This window comes from Vicugna pacos, chromosome 21 (assembly GCF_048564905.1).
Source record: "Vicugna pacos chromosome 21, VicPac4, whole genome shotgun sequence".
Lineage (NCBI taxonomy): Eukaryota > Metazoa > Chordata > Mammalia > Artiodactyla > Camelidae > Vicugna > Vicugna pacos.
Genome location: NC_133007.1, coordinates 13,844,312 through 13,863,173, shown reverse-complemented (window position 1 = coordinate 13,863,173; position 18,862 = coordinate 13,844,312). Strand labels below are relative to the sequence as shown.

The 18,862-nt window shown below is 36.8% G+C and overlaps 1 protein-coding gene across 14 annotated transcripts in view; it reads left to right on the top strand.

Annotated features, from left to right (window-relative positions):
- The window catches only part of PRRC2C (proline rich coiled-coil 2C), an 84,606-nt gene that overhangs the window by 55,455 nt on the left and 10,289 nt on the right, over positions 1–18,862 (top strand). For 13 of the 14 annotated variants that reach the window (XM_072946136.1, XM_072946131.1, XM_072946128.1 and 10 more), the window contains exons 18-28: positions 1,061–1,215; positions 2,167–3,001; positions 3,410–3,495; positions 5,318–5,506; positions 5,649–5,900; positions 7,012–7,104; positions 10,299–10,400; positions 13,549–13,750; positions 15,889–16,092; positions 17,650–17,762; positions 18,001–18,137. In XM_072946136.1, coding sequence (XP_072802237.1) covers positions 1,061–1,215; positions 2,167–3,001; positions 3,410–3,495; positions 5,318–5,506; positions 5,649–5,900; positions 7,012–7,104; positions 10,299–10,400; positions 13,549–13,750; positions 15,889–16,092; positions 17,650–17,762; positions 18,001–18,137 — 2,368 coding nt within the window. The remainder of the gene's footprint in view (positions 1–1,060; positions 1,216–2,166; positions 3,002–3,409; positions 3,496–5,317; positions 5,507–5,648; positions 5,901–7,011; positions 7,105–10,298; positions 10,401–13,548; positions 13,751–15,888; positions 16,093–17,649; positions 17,763–18,000; positions 18,138–18,862) is intronic. The other variant, XM_072946127.1, reaches the window with a different exon arrangement.

Here is an 18,862-nt window from a genome sequence, read left to right as displayed (position 1 = left end):
GATATGGTAAATAGAGAATAAATAATAGGATAGGCGGTAGTGTTGCTAGGAGTAAATATTTTCAGAAAAGCATGCGGTGATAGGATATCACATGCATAGGATAACAGCAATAAGGAAATATTTGATGAGGAAATTGGCAAATATCTGTGAGTAGACACTTAATGCATGTAAAAATGTGCTATTTACTATTCATTCAGGTGAGACTTAAGCTGGAAATACTGAATAATTTCAAGAGATTCACTAAGAGCAGATAGTAGTATCGGGAACCTTTGGGCTGTGTGTTGTTATTCCAGTATTAGAGATGTAGACGAGAGTTTCCTTTCATCTGGTTGATGATTGTTTATACATATTAAACCTGATTCGGGCCCAGGACCTTGGCTTTATATTTCTAGACTAGCAGTTCTCAGAGTGTGGTCCTCAGACCATCTACATTACCTGGAAATTTCTGAGAAATACAAAATCTTAGGTCCTACCCCCGACCTACTGAATCAGAAACTTGTAGTGTGAAGCAGTCTGTGTTTAACAAGTTCTTGAGGTGATTACCACGCAGACAGACTTTTGAGAACTAATTCTAGACTTCATAAGACCAGCTTAGCTTGTCAGCACCTCCTCTGACAAACTTAGTACATTCTTTGAAAAGGGGAAACAAAAGTAATACCCACCTCTTAGAATGGATGATTAGATGCAAATTAGACGAAGTAGTATTTGGTCTTTACAACACAATACACATCTTGAGGTTGGGAGGGATGGAGATAGATGATTTGACTAAGATAAGATAATTCTGATTTTTTAAGTAAAGGCATTACCACTGTATTGCTTAAGAAAAAAAAGGAGTATCTCTCAAAGTAGATAGTTTAAGAACTTTTGTTTTTAACCTTGTTTGTGAAGCCTTTCAAATTTTACTAATAAATGGCCATTATAAGGTGTGGAAAATGGGTTCTACTATGAATTATAAGCACCAGATCTTTGTGTTTTTTAATTAATACTGGACCAAAAATTTTTGTTATCTTTTCAATTTAAGAAAGAAAGTATCATTTAAAATCTTTTTCTATACCCATAGGTGTTGTTATAATTGATGACCACCCTGAAGTAACAGTAGTTGAAGACCCCCAGTCGAATTTGAATGATGATGGTTTTACTGAAGTGGTATCCAAAAAACAACAGAAACGTTTACAGGATGAGGAACGCCGAAAGAAGGAAGAACAAATCATACAGGTTTAGTGTTTCAATTTGTTGCTAGTTATTTAGATTGTTTTAAAATAGAATATAATCACTATAACTCACTGTTTGCCTTGGAGAAGACCATTTTTGCTTTATTTCAACAACATATTTTATGTTTTAGTATTGGTCATCTTATTTGGCCTGTCTTACTTCATGGCAGATTTGGAGTAAATTTTAAATTATCTTAGAAATCTAATGAACACAGCTGCCTTGATCTCTAATAAATTGCAGGTTCTTAACCTAAGTTTTTTGTTGTAGTGTAAATTAGTTCAGTTAAATACACAGTATGCATCACAATGAGTTAGTTCATTTGAATCAACCCAAACACCCATTTTGCTAAATGCTGACGCAAGATAAAAATAAATAGAGCACATAGGTCACAGTGATAAAGATGAGAAGTCTTCAAAACAGGAAACACTGTAAAAAATCCTATAAGGATGGTAATACTGAGTTTAACTGAATATGACCCTTGGGGCCAGATATTCCAGAAGTCATCTATCTTTTTTTTTAAAGAAGGTACAGTAGTGTATATATCCTGTATAGCAGAACACCCAGCAACAATCACAGAATGAATGTTTCTGTGGCAAACACAAGTTGAGTGAAGTTGATAGTTTCTTGTCAGATGGGATCAGATTTTGCTGCCAAATGAATTTACTACGAATTTCCTTAGTTTTTTGAATGTCAGAATTGTCGGAGAGGGATCGTGCACCTGTGTGTCAAGAATGTATAATGAATACTTGTCTTTTTTCCACTGATAATATCTTTAAATTTAAATAATTTAAAATCTCATTAGCAACCTTGACATTTTTTTTTTTATCAAGTACCTATTTTGAAAAGTCAAGGAGCTAAATTAGCAGTAGGTTGCTTTGTCAGAAATTCCATTCATGAAGTGTTTGAACTTTGAGCTGTGTTACTGACAAAAGTGATTGCTGCCAATTTTTTAAGGTCTGGAATAAAAAGAATGCAAACGAAAAAGGAAGAAGTCAGACTTCTAAGCTTCCGCCAAGATTTGCCAAAAAGCAGGCGACAGGGACCCAGCAAGCACAATCTCCAGCCTCAGCTCTGGCCCCAGCTCCCTGCCCAGGTGTGGCGTCGGCCTCAGCTCCAGCCACGACCTCGGCCCCGCTGGCCGGCTCAGCCCCAGCTCCCGTTCTGGCGTCGCCGTCAGCTCCGCTCCCAGCCCCAGCCGCAGTTCCAGTCCTGACCTCGTCGTCAGCTTCACTCCCAGCCTTAGCCTCAGCCTCAGCCTCAGCGCCAGTCCCAGCCTCCACCTCAGCCACGACCACAGCCTCTTCTTTGTCAGCTCCACCTCCAACCCCGGTCCTTGCCTCAGCTTCATCCCCAGCTTCTGTCCCCATCCTTGCCTCAGCCTCACTTCCCATCCTTGCCTCAGCCCTAACACCTGTTTCCGCCCCAACTGCCCCCACCTCAGCCCCGACTGCCCCTGCCCCGGCCCCGACTGCCCCTGCCTCACTCCCAGCCCCAGCCCCAACCTCAACCTCTGCTTTAGTCCAAGTCCCAGTCCCAGCCCCCACAACCCCAGCCCAGAGTCAGGGACAGACTCACAAACCAGTCCAGAGTCCACTGCAGGCTACACCAGCATCTTCAAAACAGCCGCCACCTTCAATTAGACTACCTTCAGCCCAGACACCCAATGGCACAGATTATGTAGCCCCAGGAAAACCCCTCCAGGCCTCCCAGTCACATGGCCCGCTTACGAATGAATTATGGGACAATAAAGTGGCCGCACCAGCTGTGCTGAATGACATCTCTAAGAAATGTAAGTGTGCAACAAGGAAGTAACCGCTGGGGAGTGGCATGGGAATGTTGCAGTTTGTTTTTAATTTTATGTATGTATTCAGTATGTTTTTTCCTAGCTATCTCCTTTTTTCTTAGTAGGAAGCAGTAACAGTAGTCTTTTCTTAGCTTCTTTTCCTCAACCTTTTGTTTCTAAGACAAGAGTGTTATACTTTTAAGAGCCATATTTTATGGACACAATTTTATGTTGGTAAAAAAGACAATACATTGTTTAGGCAGATGTATTTATTTTGGTATGCAAGAGTCTTAAGTACGATGTGAAGTCATTGTTTTATCTTTTAGCTGCCATTAAAAGAAAGGATTAAGTGGATTAAGGATTATTGTCCTGTAAACTTTAATGGTCACGTTCCCTGTGACTTTCCCTTTTCAGTAGGTCCTATTAGTCCACCACAGCCACCTTCAGTCAGCGCCTGGAATAAGCCCCTAACATCGTTTGGATCAGCTACTTCATCAGAGGTAAGAATAGACTTAGCAGTGCCCTTGGTGGGGTTAGTGTGACAGATCCTTGAAACAGTTTCTCAAACTTTGGCATACATCCAGATCACCTGGAGAGCTTATTAGAGTCGATTGCTGGGACCCACGCCCAGGGTATCTGATTCTTTAGGAAGGGCTGAGGCCTAAGTACTCTTCTGAGTTCTCAAGTGATGCTGATGCTGCTGGCTCTCAACAGTTGTAAGTTGCTTCAGACATAGTAAGGCTAATCTAAAAAATGCTGGTCTTAAGAAGAAGTCCTTGTGATACAGAATGCTGTTTACTGTTTTCTGAACTTCTCTACTATGTTTCAATGCGGTGTGCATGCTTGCAGGAGTTTTTTCTAATTTCTCAAATGCGCAGTAGTGGTAAATGCTTATTTAGGGCAACAATTCGTCATTTGCTGAACATTTATTGAGCACTCGTTATGTGTTAGGCACTGCTATAACTTGTGGCCTCACAAAAGAGTGCAGAGGTGGTGTAAAAACAGAATACAAGCTCGGCGATCAGGGAGAGTCAATGGCAATTAACATACAGTACATTAAATGGTGGTCTGTGCTGCGGAGAAAAACAAAGCCAGAAAGGTATAGAAGGAATTTGCCAAGGGGTGTGAAACCAATTTAAAACAGGGTGGCCAAGAAAGGCTACTTGGGTGACGTTTGAATTAAAGCCTTAAAGGAGGTAAAAGTGTGTGCTGTTAGTTGTCCTGAGGAAAAGTGAATTCCTTGTTCAGAGAATAGCAAATACAAAAGCCTTCAGACAGGAGCAAGCCTGGTATGTTTGAAGGACACCAGGGAGTTCCATGTGGCTGAATTGAAGGAAGGGATGAAGAGAGAATAAATGAAGTTGGAAAGAGAACAGGCTGGGGATCTGGTAGGGCCTTTGGGTGAGGTAGGAAGACAATAGATAGTTTTGAGCAAAATAATGACAGGATCTGACTTTTAAGACCATTCTAAGTAGTCTGCTAAGAACAGTCTGCGGGCAAAGAGTAGATGTCAGAAAGCTATTGCAATAATCAAATGATAAATTAAACCAGGAAAGTGACATTAAAAACGATGAGAAATGGTTGGTTACTGGCTATGTGAAGACAGGGCTGACTGATGGATTAAATGTGCTATGTGAGAAAAAGGGGTCAGTTATCTCCAAAGCTTTTATAGCTTAAGCAACAAGAGGGATAGAGTTCCCATCAATTGAAATTGGGAAGCTGTAAAATGGATCATCACTGGGGAAGAATATGAGGGAATTCAGTTTTGGACATGTTAGATTTAAGAAGTTTATTGTACATCTAGGTGGAAATGTCGAGCAGATAGCTGAATATAAGAATTTGTAGTTCAGAGTGGATTCCTAAGGTGTAGGCACTCCATTACCAATCAAAAAGTATGCTATTTCACTTTATTTTCAGTGCAAAAGTAGGTGATAGTGGAATTCCTATCTTTTCTTCTCTCCTATTAATTCTTTTATCTCTTTGTTGCTAGTGGTATCTCTGTGTATTTGTTGCTTTACATTTGTTTAAAATAATGAAATAACTTGAGGCTGTGATTTTCCCTTAAATCCAGGGCACTTAAACCCAGGACTTTAAAACTTTAAGCCTTGTCCTCATTTTCATTGTATCAGTTGTGTTTTGATAGAGATCTATAGTGATTAGAGGAATGTTCTCTTAAAACATAATCAGTGACAGTTAATCTCAGATGTAGATAGCATCACACCTTCTATTGTACTTGCAAACTGTGTGCTACTACATAGATTATTTAGTCACTTCTGAACTCTGTTAGCTTTGATAACAAGTTTCTAAATATTTCCTCACTAGGGAGCAAAGAATAGTCAAGAAAGTGGAGTTGACATTGGAATTGACACAATTCAGTTTGGTGCTCCAGCTTCAAATGGGAACGGAAATGAAATTGTTCCCGTGCTTTCGGAAAAACCTACTGACAAAACGTCTGAACCCAAAGAACAACGGCAGAAGCAGCCACGGGCCGGCCCCATCAAAGCCCAGAAGGTAAAGACGGCTTGTGTTCCAGGCGTGATTGTGTGAGAGCCACTAACACTCGTGGGGAACGAATAACACTTTTAAAATTGGATTTAGTTTTCAGTGAATGTCTTTGATCATGATGTGTTTTTGTCATAAACATTGAATTTAGCTTCCAGATTTGAGTCCAGTAGAAAACAAAGAACATAAACCTGGTCCTATTGGAAAGGAACGTTCATTAAAAAATAGAAAAGTGAAAGATGCCCAACAGGTAGAGCCGGAAGGACAAGAAAAACCAAGCCCTGCTACAGCCAGAAGTACAGATCCTGTGACGACAAAGGAAACCAAAGCAGTTTCAGAAATGTCTACCGAAATAGGAACAATGATCTCAGTGTCATCCACGGAATATGGCACTAACGTGAAGGTAAGCAGCGTACAGTGATTACCGGTTTAGTTGATGCGAAATGGACTAAAATGAGTGGGGAAAACAGCAACAATTTATTTTGCTTCCTCCCGCCCTCCCGCCCTCCCTCTCCCCTCCCTTCATGCTTGAGGCATGTAATTCTAGTTTAAAGTGAAAAAAAAATTATAGAAGTATAGAATGGTTTTCACTGGGTTTGTAGACTTGAAAGAATTGCTGTATATTACTTTTTATTTTGTAAGTGGAATTACAATGGAGCCTTCCTTATCTTGCCCACTAGTGAGATTCTTAAGTCAGGAAATAAAACAAACTTTTAGTAACTCCAGTACAGCCAGTTTTCTTCCAGGGGTGGAGCAGATATGTTTCACTGGTTGAGCACCAGAGGAAGTGGTTGACTAGCATTTAGGGACCACATTGAATGAAAGATGCATATCTTTAAAAATACCCATTAAGGCAAAATATGCTGAGTGACTAACTTACAAGGGCTAACTCTTGTGGGAGTATCAAACTTATATCTGGTATTTGGTGTTCACTCTGGGACACTTTACTCATTGAGGAAAGGTAGATGGAATCTTTCATATGCTTTGAATACTTTCCTCTTTTTAATTGCCATTCAGCTCAAAGCATGGAAGTAAAAAGGCTTATGTGATCCATCTCTATCTTGTTTAAAGAAGAGAGTCATAATGATAAACAAGGAATGTATCCTACAACCTAATTAATTGTGACAACTAAGATCTTGACATTCATTTATCCATTCTTATTTTGAAGAAAATAAGAAACCAATAGTTGAAAGTAAGCTATAGATTAAGTGTAAGAACCACACAGAGTTCTTTTAGTAATCCACAGAAGCACATATTTGGTACTGTTGACAGCTTCCTAGTACTACGCAGAATATTTTTTTTAAATGTATGGGACCCCAGCAATAGTTGAAATGTGTTGGGTCCGTGCTTGTTTTACCCCACTGTTGATCTTTAAGATTTGAGTGAGCTGAGTCTTAAGGCCTGCTCTCTTCTCCTGCTTTCTTCCAAAACAACTTTACAACTATTAGGCCCTCATTAGAAAGTGGCTCTTTAATTCAGTGTTAAATGTATTTTTTTCTATTACTACTCCACAGGAGTCTGTAACAGACTATACTACACCTTCTTCTTCTCTGCCTAACTCTGTGGCTACTAATAACGCAAAGATGGAGGATACTTTGGTTAATAATGTAAGTAATCACTTGAGGTGTGGCGAGCTGGATAGAAACCTGGCTGTTGTTATCTAATACATACTTTACGACCGATGTTTAACTCCTCTCGGGAGAAGAGTGATAGTAAATGTGTGTTTAGGAACATTGTAATACAGTTAAGGAAGATAGTCAAAGCTGAGTTGTTGTTTTTCCAAAAGTCATCAGCTTTACATTTAATATCCAGGCTTCTGGGGCTTAGGCTTGATTTCATAAGTACTAATCCTGTTAACTTGGTTTTGTAAAAATTTTTGTTCTTAGCTTTCGCATTCTACAGATTCAGCATTTTATTCAGTTGATGATTTTTTTAAGTTTATTTATTTATTTTTAATTACTGTTTTTTTGTTTGTTTTATTTGCTTGGAGGGGGCAGTAATTTGGTTTATTTATTTTTAATGGAGGTACTGAGGACTGAACCCAGGACCTTGCGCATGCCAGGCATGTACTCTTCCACTGAGCTATACCCTCCCCTGGTAATTTTGTTCTTAAAGGAAATCTTTTTATAATGCAGTGAAAACTCACTCACTTAAAAGGAAGATTATTACTAAAGATTTAGGTGTTTCTTTTTGAATTTACAAAATTATACTGAAACTTAACGACAAAATTCCTGTTGTGAAGATTGAGCTATAATGTATATATAAGTACTTCAAAAACCCTTAAATGCACTGTTAAAAGGTGGTAATAAGTCATGTAAATTTGGCTCTAGTTTCCCAAAGCAATCATGTTATAATACAAGACTTTATTAAAAGAAATCATCACAGTCCCAATATTTTGCCTAGTTCACTGATTGACGGGTGAAAAGGTGTAAACCAGAAAAAGTTAGATAGCCTCCCATGGTAGAAGAGCATTTTAGAAGTTACACATACGGCTCTTGTTTTGGAGAGCAGGTATGGTAGAAATTTGGTCAGCTGCTTTCTTTTTTAAAATATAGTCTTCTGTAATAAGCAAAGGCTTCTTTTCAAAAGTATCCTTTAGAGGTATATTTAAAGGTCTCTTACAAAGGGCTTTAACTATCATTTTGAAAATAAAAAATCTCAATTATATCTTATTACAATGTCAGTCCTGTGTTTTCTGTTCTTCCCTCTTGCATAGGTATTTAGGCTTGTAGGTGAGATGCGTTCGGGATCATTTAATCCAACTTTTGTAGTCCAGCTGAGGGACTCTAAATTATGTAGGTGAGGAAAAGGGAGAGACAGGAGTAAGTTACATTTTCTCTTTGTGATAGGAGAGCACTTTAGGGGCTGATTAATGTAATTTGTCCTACTTTCAGATGTTAGAAAACTTCACTATGTGCCAAATTCTCTTCCCCTGACCTTTTGGAGAAAAGATTAAATTTAACTTTTATAAGAAGTTATAGAAAACTTGGGAAGGGCAGAAAGACTTTCTGTCACTTTAATTCCTGATGTCACTATGTAGATTCTCCAATATTGAATCACTAACATCTCAACATAGTTTAGTTATACTTTAATTATGGTATCTTTTAGAAAGATAATAGTGTTTTTTAGATGTTACTTTTCAAGAAAGTATGATGCTTTTTACCAAACTACTGTTTTCTAAAAATATAATTTATGAAATATGAATAAAGAAGGAAAGATAATTATTCTCAGAACCCTTAAAAGTCATTGAAAATAGCCATATGAGCATTTTAATGGTTTCTGTGTTATCTGCAAGGCTGGTTAATGTAGTGACTTTTACAAGGAGGGCTACTCTGTATAAGTGAATAGTCTGTATTTGATTTTTAGCAGTGTATTCAGAATGTGTTTGAAAACAAGATCAGTTTGGGTCAGGGAGCAGTATAAAAGGTCATCAACTTGGAGTGATTTCAGTGTTGCTTATTCGTGCCAAGTGTGGTGTTAATTCTGAACTTAATTAATGTAGTGTTAAAAATAAATGTCCCACATGGGAAGATTTTTAGGATCTTTTGAAACGTCCCTTTTTCATTCATTAGTCTGTTTGGGGATTCCATTTTGTGCATAGAATTTTGTCTTTTATAAAAAGTAAACAGAAAAAAGACTCATATTCCTTATTGAGACAACACACTTCAGGATCTTAGCTGATAATGTTATAGTCATTTTGAATCTTGAATATCTTGAAAATTTAAATACAGGGTCTTTATTATTATAGCACAGTTATTTTAAAGATTTATCAAATAATCTCCATTAAGTAGTTCATGGTATTATAAATCTCAATTAGATTGTCTGTGGTTTCACAGAGTGATTATCTTAAAACCCCCAAGCATCTCAATCATTTTATTTGAACAACTTGAGTGAACCATCAAAATCAATCATACAGCAAAAGTACATAATAAATCTCAAGCTCAAGAAACTTAGAGGGAAAAAAGAGATATGGGTAGTGAGGTTTTGGTGGAGGATTTGTAATTAGGTTTGTTTGTTTCTTTCTTTCTTTTAGTGGAGGTACTGGGGATTGAACCCAGGACCTCATGCTTGCTTAGCACTCACTCTACCACTGAGCTCCTCCCTGGTAGTGAGTTTCTAATATCCTCAAGTTTCTAACAATACTTGCCACAATCATGTATTACTATAGCAAAGCAGTTTGTTTAGTATAATGAGGTGGGGGCAATACTACATAACTTTCCTCCCAGTGTTACTTTTGTTCTTGAATCTAAGTATAACAAAGTTGACAATCTAGTCAGGAAAGAGATTCATTTCTTATATTTACCCTATCATGTTAAATGCTTCTGACAGAACCTGTGGATCCTGTAAATGGTGGAAATATTCCTTAGAGCTTTGCTACACAGTGTATGGTCCAGGGACCATCAGCATCTACATCACCTGAGAACTTGTTTGAAATGCAGAATTTCAGGCCTTATCCCAGGCCACCTAAATCAGAATATGAATTTTAACAACATCCCCAGGTGATTGGTATATATATTAAAATACAAGAAGCACTGCCTTTGAGTCTATACCTTATATTTGGGACAGATTCTTTTTCTGTCAATTTATGCATAAATAATCAGATAGTATTTATCTTCAGAAGTTTTATCTAAAATGTCCAAAATTATCAGTTACTTACTATAAATACAATGCAACTCTAAGTCAGATATTCCTTTTGGCTCTGATGAAAAATAAACCACCTTAGAATACATTAGCATTATCTGTAATGGGGCGTTTGTAGGAGACTTAGTTAGATTGTGATATGTGTTGCCTGCCTTTTCAGGTGCCCCTGCCCAACACCCTCCCCCTCCCTAAGAGGGAGACTATACAACAGAGCTCCAGCCTAACTTCAGTTCCTCCCACTACTTTCAGCCTCACCTTTAAGGTATGTACGACATCCATCTCTAAAGGTCCTTGGTTATTGCATGCAAGGGGACGTAAGTTAACAATACTCTCTTGATATTTTTACTAGTTTTGTGTAATAAGCCACAACAGTAAGCTGAGGAAATGGAATGATGTCAAATTATACCTTAAAATTTTATTAGCTGCTAATACCAATTAGCAGTGGCTTGATAGCCTCATATTTAAAGTGAGGCCTATTATGCTTGCGAATTTTGTCTTAAGAATACAAGAGAGCATTTTATAAAGTTTGTACTGAGTTCCTCTTAGAGATCTTAATAATTATTGGATATATTAGTTGTGTACAAAACAGTTAACTTGGTGTTGCATGTTTTTTTCTCCTAAATACTGGTAACAGTAAGAATGCTAATTTTCTGTCTTGTAAGTCATGTGTGAATTAAATGAATGCAATGTAGTAACTAATATTTTATGAAGAGGTAATTGATTAATACAAGTGATTTTGATTTGATTTTTGTTTGATAATTTTTGAATAAGGGCAAAAGAGATTTTAGACAATACATGATTTTTAATGTCAGGGAGTTTAGGCTTGTATGGTTTGTTTTTTTAATCTCCTATTATGTTTATAATTTTGAGCTATGTTACTAATAACTTTTTTACAATTGAGTTATTTGGGAATATTTTAATCAGTTGTTCACCTCAAGATTTAAAAGGTTAAAAAGTACAGACGTGAAATTAAAAGGATTTTTTTAAGTGCATTTATTTATCTCTTTGATACTGTTTGTTAAGTTTCATAACCTGGGCAGATATTTAACATCTACTTTTGCAGGGCTTTCTAATGGTTGCCAGTAAATCTTTTTGATTGTCTTTGGGAGAGGAAGAAGCTAAGTTGCTTTATATTGTGGCCAATGTTTATTTCTAGACTCTCTGTTTGAGTCTCCAGCCTCCTGACTGGGTGTCCCCTTGCCCCTCAGCTTCTTTTTAAGAGGCTTAATAAATACAAGTTTGAGAGGATAACATTTCATAAGACACCTTCTGCTTTGTGTCATCTCCACCTTTACCCAGTCCTTACTGTTTGCTGCCAGTTCCTACTCACCCTTTGTTGTTGTTTTCCCATTTGAATGACTGTCTCAACCTGTGTTTCGTACTGTATGTATGAACATTTTTACCTTGTTCTGTTCAAGGCAGTAGTCTCATTTCACATAAGCAAATAGAATATCATCATTAATTAATCTTCAGGCCAGTTGTTAATTCTTCAGAAAACACTTCCACGTTGACTCCAAAAGGAAATAATATACATTTGAATTAAAGTAAATTTAAATTGCATTTGCTTACAACTTTCTCTAGTTTAATTTTTTTAACCTCTTTTTAATTGGGTAATTAATAAAGTATGAAAGTTCAACTATATGGATATTATTGGCAATATATTTGCCAAGGGTTTTGAAAAATGAATATAGTTAAGTAGTTATACTTTTTGGTTTCCTTGAATTTCAAAAAAATAGAATCTAAATTTTCTTGCTGCTTAAGAAATGAAATAAAGCCAACTGTGTGTGGCCTATATATTATGCAAGTTTGATGAGCTATAATTTTATATGTTCCCAATACAGTAAAACTGGTATAAAAGGCACTGTAGTCTATAAAATTGCTCTAAAGCATAAAAGCTCAGATAGTGAAAGCGAATTGCATTTTGTCTAACTTACCAAGTGGTACTGGCGTGGGGGTTGGTTGGTTGTTTTACCCTCCAAGACTGTTGTTTTAAAGTAAAACACATTTGAAACCAGCAAGGTGATTGTGAGGAAAAGGAAAGACTTAAACATAAAAATATCCTTTATTTTGTATTTATAGTAATAATATTAGGTTAAATTATATACAGTATTTTAACAGGGAAGTAGAAAGATAAGTAATGTTTCTCAAATTCTTAAAGTCAGACTGAAATTTTAAAAGTTGGTACTTCAAGGACCTACAGGCTTCTTAACGATGTTTTAAAAAATCTTATTTGCGAAAAGTACCCTCATGTAAGTCATTGCCCCTGTGATTTTATAGATTATCTTGGATTTTCTTCTTGGCCCAATATTTTGACTAGTGGAACTAAAAACTTCAAACTCTCTGTACCTGGTCTTTCCTGTTCAAGGAGCCTCAGGATAGTTGAGGATCCACATCTGTGCTCTCCAGTTCAGTACCCACTAGTCACATGTAGTTACTGAGCACGTGAGTGTGGCTAATCCAAGTTGAAGTGTGTGTGCTTTAAGTGTAAAGTAAAATAGATTCTGGATCTGAAATGTTAATTTTTTAAATTAAAACGTCTCAATTTTTATATTGGTTATAGGTTTTAACTGTAGACATAATTGGGTTGAATAAAATGTTACTGAAATTAGTTTTGCCTCTTTATTTTTTTAAAGTGTGGCTACTAAAATTTTTTTAATTATATGTGGCTTGCATTTATATGTCTGTTGAACAGCACTGCTCTAGATTGAAATAAGACCCATTTCTACCTTTTACCAGACTTAGACTACAGCTAAAACCAGCAGCCACAAATGCAAATGGTGGCAGTCAGTGCCTCAAATGCTTGATGGGGTCTGGATGTGAAACAAGAAGTTTCTGCTGTACCCAAGCCTAAACCTAACTGATTACATTGCCTTTTAAAACAGTGTGAGCATAAAACAGCCAGCAAAAGGTGCCTGTCACCTGCCATTTGAGAACTGTCGGCTTAAAAAGAATGAAGAAAATGGGTATTAATGGAGGACCTTTAGTGTCTTTCCTCCTGGAATCAGAGCCCTAAGTTAGTCCTAAAGGGGCGTTGAATTTCAGTCTCTTGGTAGGAATAGGGACTCGTGTTTAGATAATATACGGTCACAGGAGCTGTGACCGTATATTTCATTCAACTGTTTGCCAAAGCCTTCAACAAGCTCTCTGTTGAGACATAATTAAAGACCACTGCCTCCCAGTTTGAGTAAAGGAGCAGAGATAAAGGGGAAAGTGAAAGGTTTGAAAGCCTTAGGGTCTTAATCTTCTGTTTTTGTGGTTTTTGAAATACTATATTTGGAATATATATTTTTATATATGTGTATTAGCTCTATGTTAGCATGGGTTGTGGTTTTTTGTTTGTTTTTGATGTTTTTTGTTTGGTTTTTTTGTTTGTTGTTTTGCTCTAAAAGAAAATGTTCATTTTGTTGCAGATGGAGTCTGCGCGTAAGGCATGGGAGAATTCTCCAAATGTAAGGGAAAAGGGATCTCCAGTAACTTCCACAGCACCTCCAATTGCAAGTGGAGTCAGCAGTAGTGCCAGTGGACCAAGCACTGCTAATTACAATTCGTTCTCAAGTGCATCAATGCCTCAGATTCCTGTTGCTTCAGTCACTCCCACAACATCACTATCAGGTAGAAGTCTTTTTGTACTTTTTCTTTAACTATCTTAAAATATTTAAAATTTCTTAGGATCTTTTCCTATGTACTATTCCCCAAACTATTATGTATAAAAGATGTAAGATTGTCCATGAGATAATTAGCCGCTGTTTTATAAGCTTCTTGCCATTCTTCCTTCCCTCTCAGTCCTCTCCCAATTTTTGTTTGGCAAATATTTATTGAGGCTTACTAAAATACTTTGTTTGATCTTCTCTACTTCCCACCCCACCCCCACTACAGATACTAGTAAGTAAGTAGTGGGAAAAGTTTTATTGTATTCTTCTAAATTTTTCTATTTTTCTACCTTTTTTAAATTATTTAACTCATATACAGCTAATTAGACCAACTCAGAAATAAAACAGAATCACAAAGCTTTTAAATTTTTTGCAATCTCTACCTAATTTAAAGTAGCAATTGGCCTAAATCTATTGAGTTGACATCTTTTCTATTAGAATTAGGCAGGGTGGAGAATTGCCAGTCTCTGTTATTGGAGTGGATGAAATCCATTAGTTTTGAGATTTTGTTTGTTTTTAAGGAAATTCCATCAGCACCTCAAGTTAGAAAGTGTTTTTCTTAATTTTTCACTTGTGTGTAATCTTTGAACTATATCTCATGGGGTTTTATCATTCTTAAAGAATCAGAGACGATGTTTCTGAAATATTTGACTCTAGGAAAGTACACCCTTTTACCATGTTTATAACTATGTTTCTTTTGTTGAAAACATAACTTCATTTTAAGCTTTTCTAATATTCTCTAATGTTTCTACAACAGTAGGAAGCTCCTTTCCCAATACATGTGAAATATATCCAGCAGAGAATTTAATTTACTTTCCTTGACTGGTTTTCATTTAATGATTGCAGTAGTGATTTTCAATATTCTAGTTTTCTGTGCTAGTTTTAAGTACCAGATATTCCAATTATACTTCTTCCCTCTTTAATCCCTTTCAGGTACTCTCTACCACCCATTTGCAAGGCATCTTCATTATGCTTACTTACCAGCTTGGGCACCAGTCTACTTGGGTGGCTAGAGAATGGGGATCCAGGAGGAGGGTAGGGTAGGAAGATTGGGAAACAAAGGGACTGGGAAAGTTCTTACTTCTTTGGAACCCAGCTACTTCTTTCCTCAGGGTCTGGTTTCCCCCGACTCCCCTCAACTAGGATAAATGTTTAACAGAGACCTTCTTGCCTCGTCATCCTACTGGTGGAGACTCAGGTAGAGCAACAGAGGGACCTCAATCTTGGACCTCCCTTAGATGGAACATTGTTTGAGGTCTGAAAATAATAACTGCTGCCTCTCACTTTTGAGCCAATTACCAGTGTTGTCATTTGTCCTGTTACTGCAGTCATTACAGCTCACTGATCAGCAGAACGAATTGACCCTTCAAGAGCTAAAGTTTTATAATTCCACTTATTTATTAATAGTTTGTTTTGTTTTCAAGGTATTATTATATCCCAGTTTTTGCTGGTGTGTATACAGGAAGGGAAAGAGAGAGCTATAACCTTAAGTTTATACGACTGTTTAGGAGTGATTTACGTTGTATTTTTTACATTGGATTAATAATTATTCTTATGGTGCAGCAGTTTGTCCTTCTGTGTTCTTATGTCTGTGCCTGGCCTTTAATAGATGTGCAAATATTTGTTTCTAAATGGATGAAGCTCTGAAGATTATCCTTGAGATATTTGACCAGAAAAATGGGGGGAAAGTTTAACCTTAAATTTAATGACTTTAGGAGCAATTGTGATCTCTCAAGGCCCACTTATATTCACAGTTACTCCTAAGGTGCAGCAGTTTGTTCTTCTGTATTCTTATATTTATGCCTGGCCGTAAATGAATAAAGCTCTTGACTATAAATTTTCTCATTTTAATTTTCTGTTGTTTATATTTCTCCAGATTTTATAGTCTTATTTGCATTTGGTGATAAGTGTTTCTTTCATAAGCCACCTCATCTGCTTTTGGCATGAGGTGTGGTATATAAGTACATAATAAGTACATGGTAGACATAAATACTAAATTTCCCTGTTTCTGATTGGTGCTTGAGTTGACTGTTAACAAACAACAATGGTACTTTAAAATCCGTTACATTTTCCCCTTTTTTATCCCTCTCCCAAATGTAGGAGCTGGTACATATACTACCTCTTCTTTGAGTACAAAATCTACAACCACATCAGACCCTCCTAATATTTGTAAAGTGAAACCCCAGCAATTACAGACGAGCAGCCTGCCTTCTGCAAGTCATTTTTCACAGTTAAGCTGTATGCCTTCTCTTATTGCACAGCAGCAACAGAGTCCACAAGTCTACGTGTCTCAGTCTGCAGCCGGTAAGATTTTTAGGATTGAATATAAGGAATTTAGAAAATGAAGGACATCTTTTTTTGTTTTGGGGATGAAGGACATCTTAAATGCTTGTTTTTTTCTTCTTCCTCTTACCCGTTCAAGATTATTTTTTGATCTACTTTGTAAATTTGTTTCTTCTTAGAGTTAAATGCTGCCTCTCTTTCATAAGCACTCTGGGGCTCTTGGGAATTGTTTCTTACACATGTTACATATACAGTAGACAGATTGCTGTCATACAGTCAGCCCTTTGTTTCTGTGGGCTTCACATCTACAGATTTAACCAACCATGGATCAAAAATACACAAAAAAAATTCCATACAAGTTCCAAGAATATGAGTTTTCTGTGTGCTGGCAACTATCTGCATTGCATTATATTAGGTATTATAAGTAATCTAGAGATGATTCAAAGTATAGTGGAGGATGTACTTGGGTTATATGCAAATACTGTACCCTAATTTACATGAGACTTCAGTATCTGCAGATTGTATGGGGTCCTGGAACCAATCCCCTGCAGAAGTTTGTCATCTGAAACTTAACAATTGATGATAAAGTTCATGAGAAGAATAAATCTAAGAATAGCAAAGAAGAAAAAATTACATATGCAGGGGGGTAACTTGTTATTCTAAATATCATAATGCTAATCTGAGTTAAATAGTAAATATCTGAAAAACATTCAAGCTCACTAATGATGTAAATTCAAAATAAAAGAACAGTGAGGCTATTTCTTGCCTTTCCATGTGGGAAATATTAGAAAGATTGATAATATCCAGCATATTTAATACCCCCTATCTATAAAGATTGCAGGTATTATTAATCCTCTTAAAGTACATTGCTAGTAAGCATATAAACTGGCATAATTCCTTTAGAAAAGTACCTCAGTATTTTATGTGTACATACCATAGTAACAGTTTCATACTTAGGAATCTTATACAGATAAACCTACTTGTTAATCAGAGATAATATGTTTGAAGGTGTTCATTTGTTGCAGTATTGTTTATCATGGTAACAGATTTAAAACAACATGAAAAAAAAAAACAACATGAGAAGTTCTCCAAAAGCATATTATTGTATAAGAACAGCATGTCACAAAATAGTGTGGATACAGAAATCTGTTAATCTATACCAAATTCTTTCAATTATTAAATGTCAGTTCTTTTGAAATACTTTGCTTAGTTTTAGTAGGTAGATTTAAAATTGGAGTGGGTTTGCTGGTAAATGGGTAGATTTGTTTTCAGTTTTAGTGGATTATGTAAAATACTTTAAAATACTAGTTTTGCCCCTTTGGCAGTGTATGAGAGTGTCTGCTTTCCCATACCTTCACAAGTGCTAGTTTCATTGTTTTAATTTGCATATACCTCACTGATAGAAGTTTCACGTCTTTTTGCATTTGTATCTTTTCACATTTCTAGTTTTTCCTTGGTTGTATTTTCAGAGGGCCCACTTAATTTGGAATCTGCTACAAAGCTTAGTTTTAGTTACCATTTGGAAAGTTTTGAAGTTTAGGTACTTAATTACTGCTTATTTTTCCTGATGATCTGTAGCTCAAATCCCAGCTTTCTACATGGACACAAGTCATTTATTCAATACGCAACATGCACGATTGGCCCCACCATCCCTGGCTCAGCAACAAGGCTTCCAGCCAGGTCTCTCCCAGGTAAATGTCACGGACTTCTTCCACCTTGTATTTATTTCTTGGCATTTTTATAGTGCGATAGTTATTTTGGGCTCAGTGTAGAACTAGTAATGGGTTGAAAGGCAATTTTAGATGTTTATATTTGGTTTTGTTTCAGTGGGGAACTGATATCTTCTTTGTTTCATATCTCAAATTTTAATTTTTCCAAAGTAATCGTGTGTATATGGCTTTCATGTATTGTTTTCTCATTGCACTGCAGCCAGCTTCAGTTCAGCAGATTCCGATCCCTATTTATGCTCCACTGCAAGGACAGCATCAAGCCCAGCTGAGTCTGGGTGCTGGACCTGCTGTGTCCCAGGCTCAGGAACTATTCAGTTCTTCACTTCAGCCATACAGGTAAATGCTTTGAGGTTAAGTTTGTGATGTTGCAAACGATGTAATTGCTGAGCCTTTTTGTCATATCCCTGCTGCTCCCTCCTTCCCCCCAAAAGCTAGAATGATCCTGTTATAAACTGCATTAAATAGTTACATGTGTTGATTATATGTCATGAACTGCAGCCTCTGGTCATTTCACTCAGACTTTGTTGAACGAAGTCAAGCTTCAAAGCTTCTTGAAGAAGAAGCTAACAGCAATCCCATAACAATTAGAAATCACAGAAAACAGCTGTGAAAGGACCTAAAAGTTGGTGTCATCTCACTGCTGACATTCATAAATCCAGGCCCGCTCTGTGTGTGCTGAGACAATGACAGATAAAAACAGTGCCTAAGGAGGCGGAGGCAAGGGTGGAGCATAATGAAAGAGACAGAAGTAGTGTCAGACAGAGAATAGGACTAGTGGTAGTAATAATGGTGGTGCGTATGCTGTGTGGTGCAGAAGAAACCATTATACTGAAAGATTAACTGTAAGTTTTCTTTGCAATTAAGCAAGTAATGAAAACTGATCTTTAGTGAACTTTCTTTGTATATGATAGCTATTCAGCCCTTTACATGCATAAACTTAATTTAATTTAGTCCTGAAAAAATCATGTAAGTTAGATTGAGTCATCCCTACTTGACATTTGAAGGGGTTGGGTTCTTTTTTACCTCATGTTACACTACGTATAAGTGGCAGAGTCTGGATT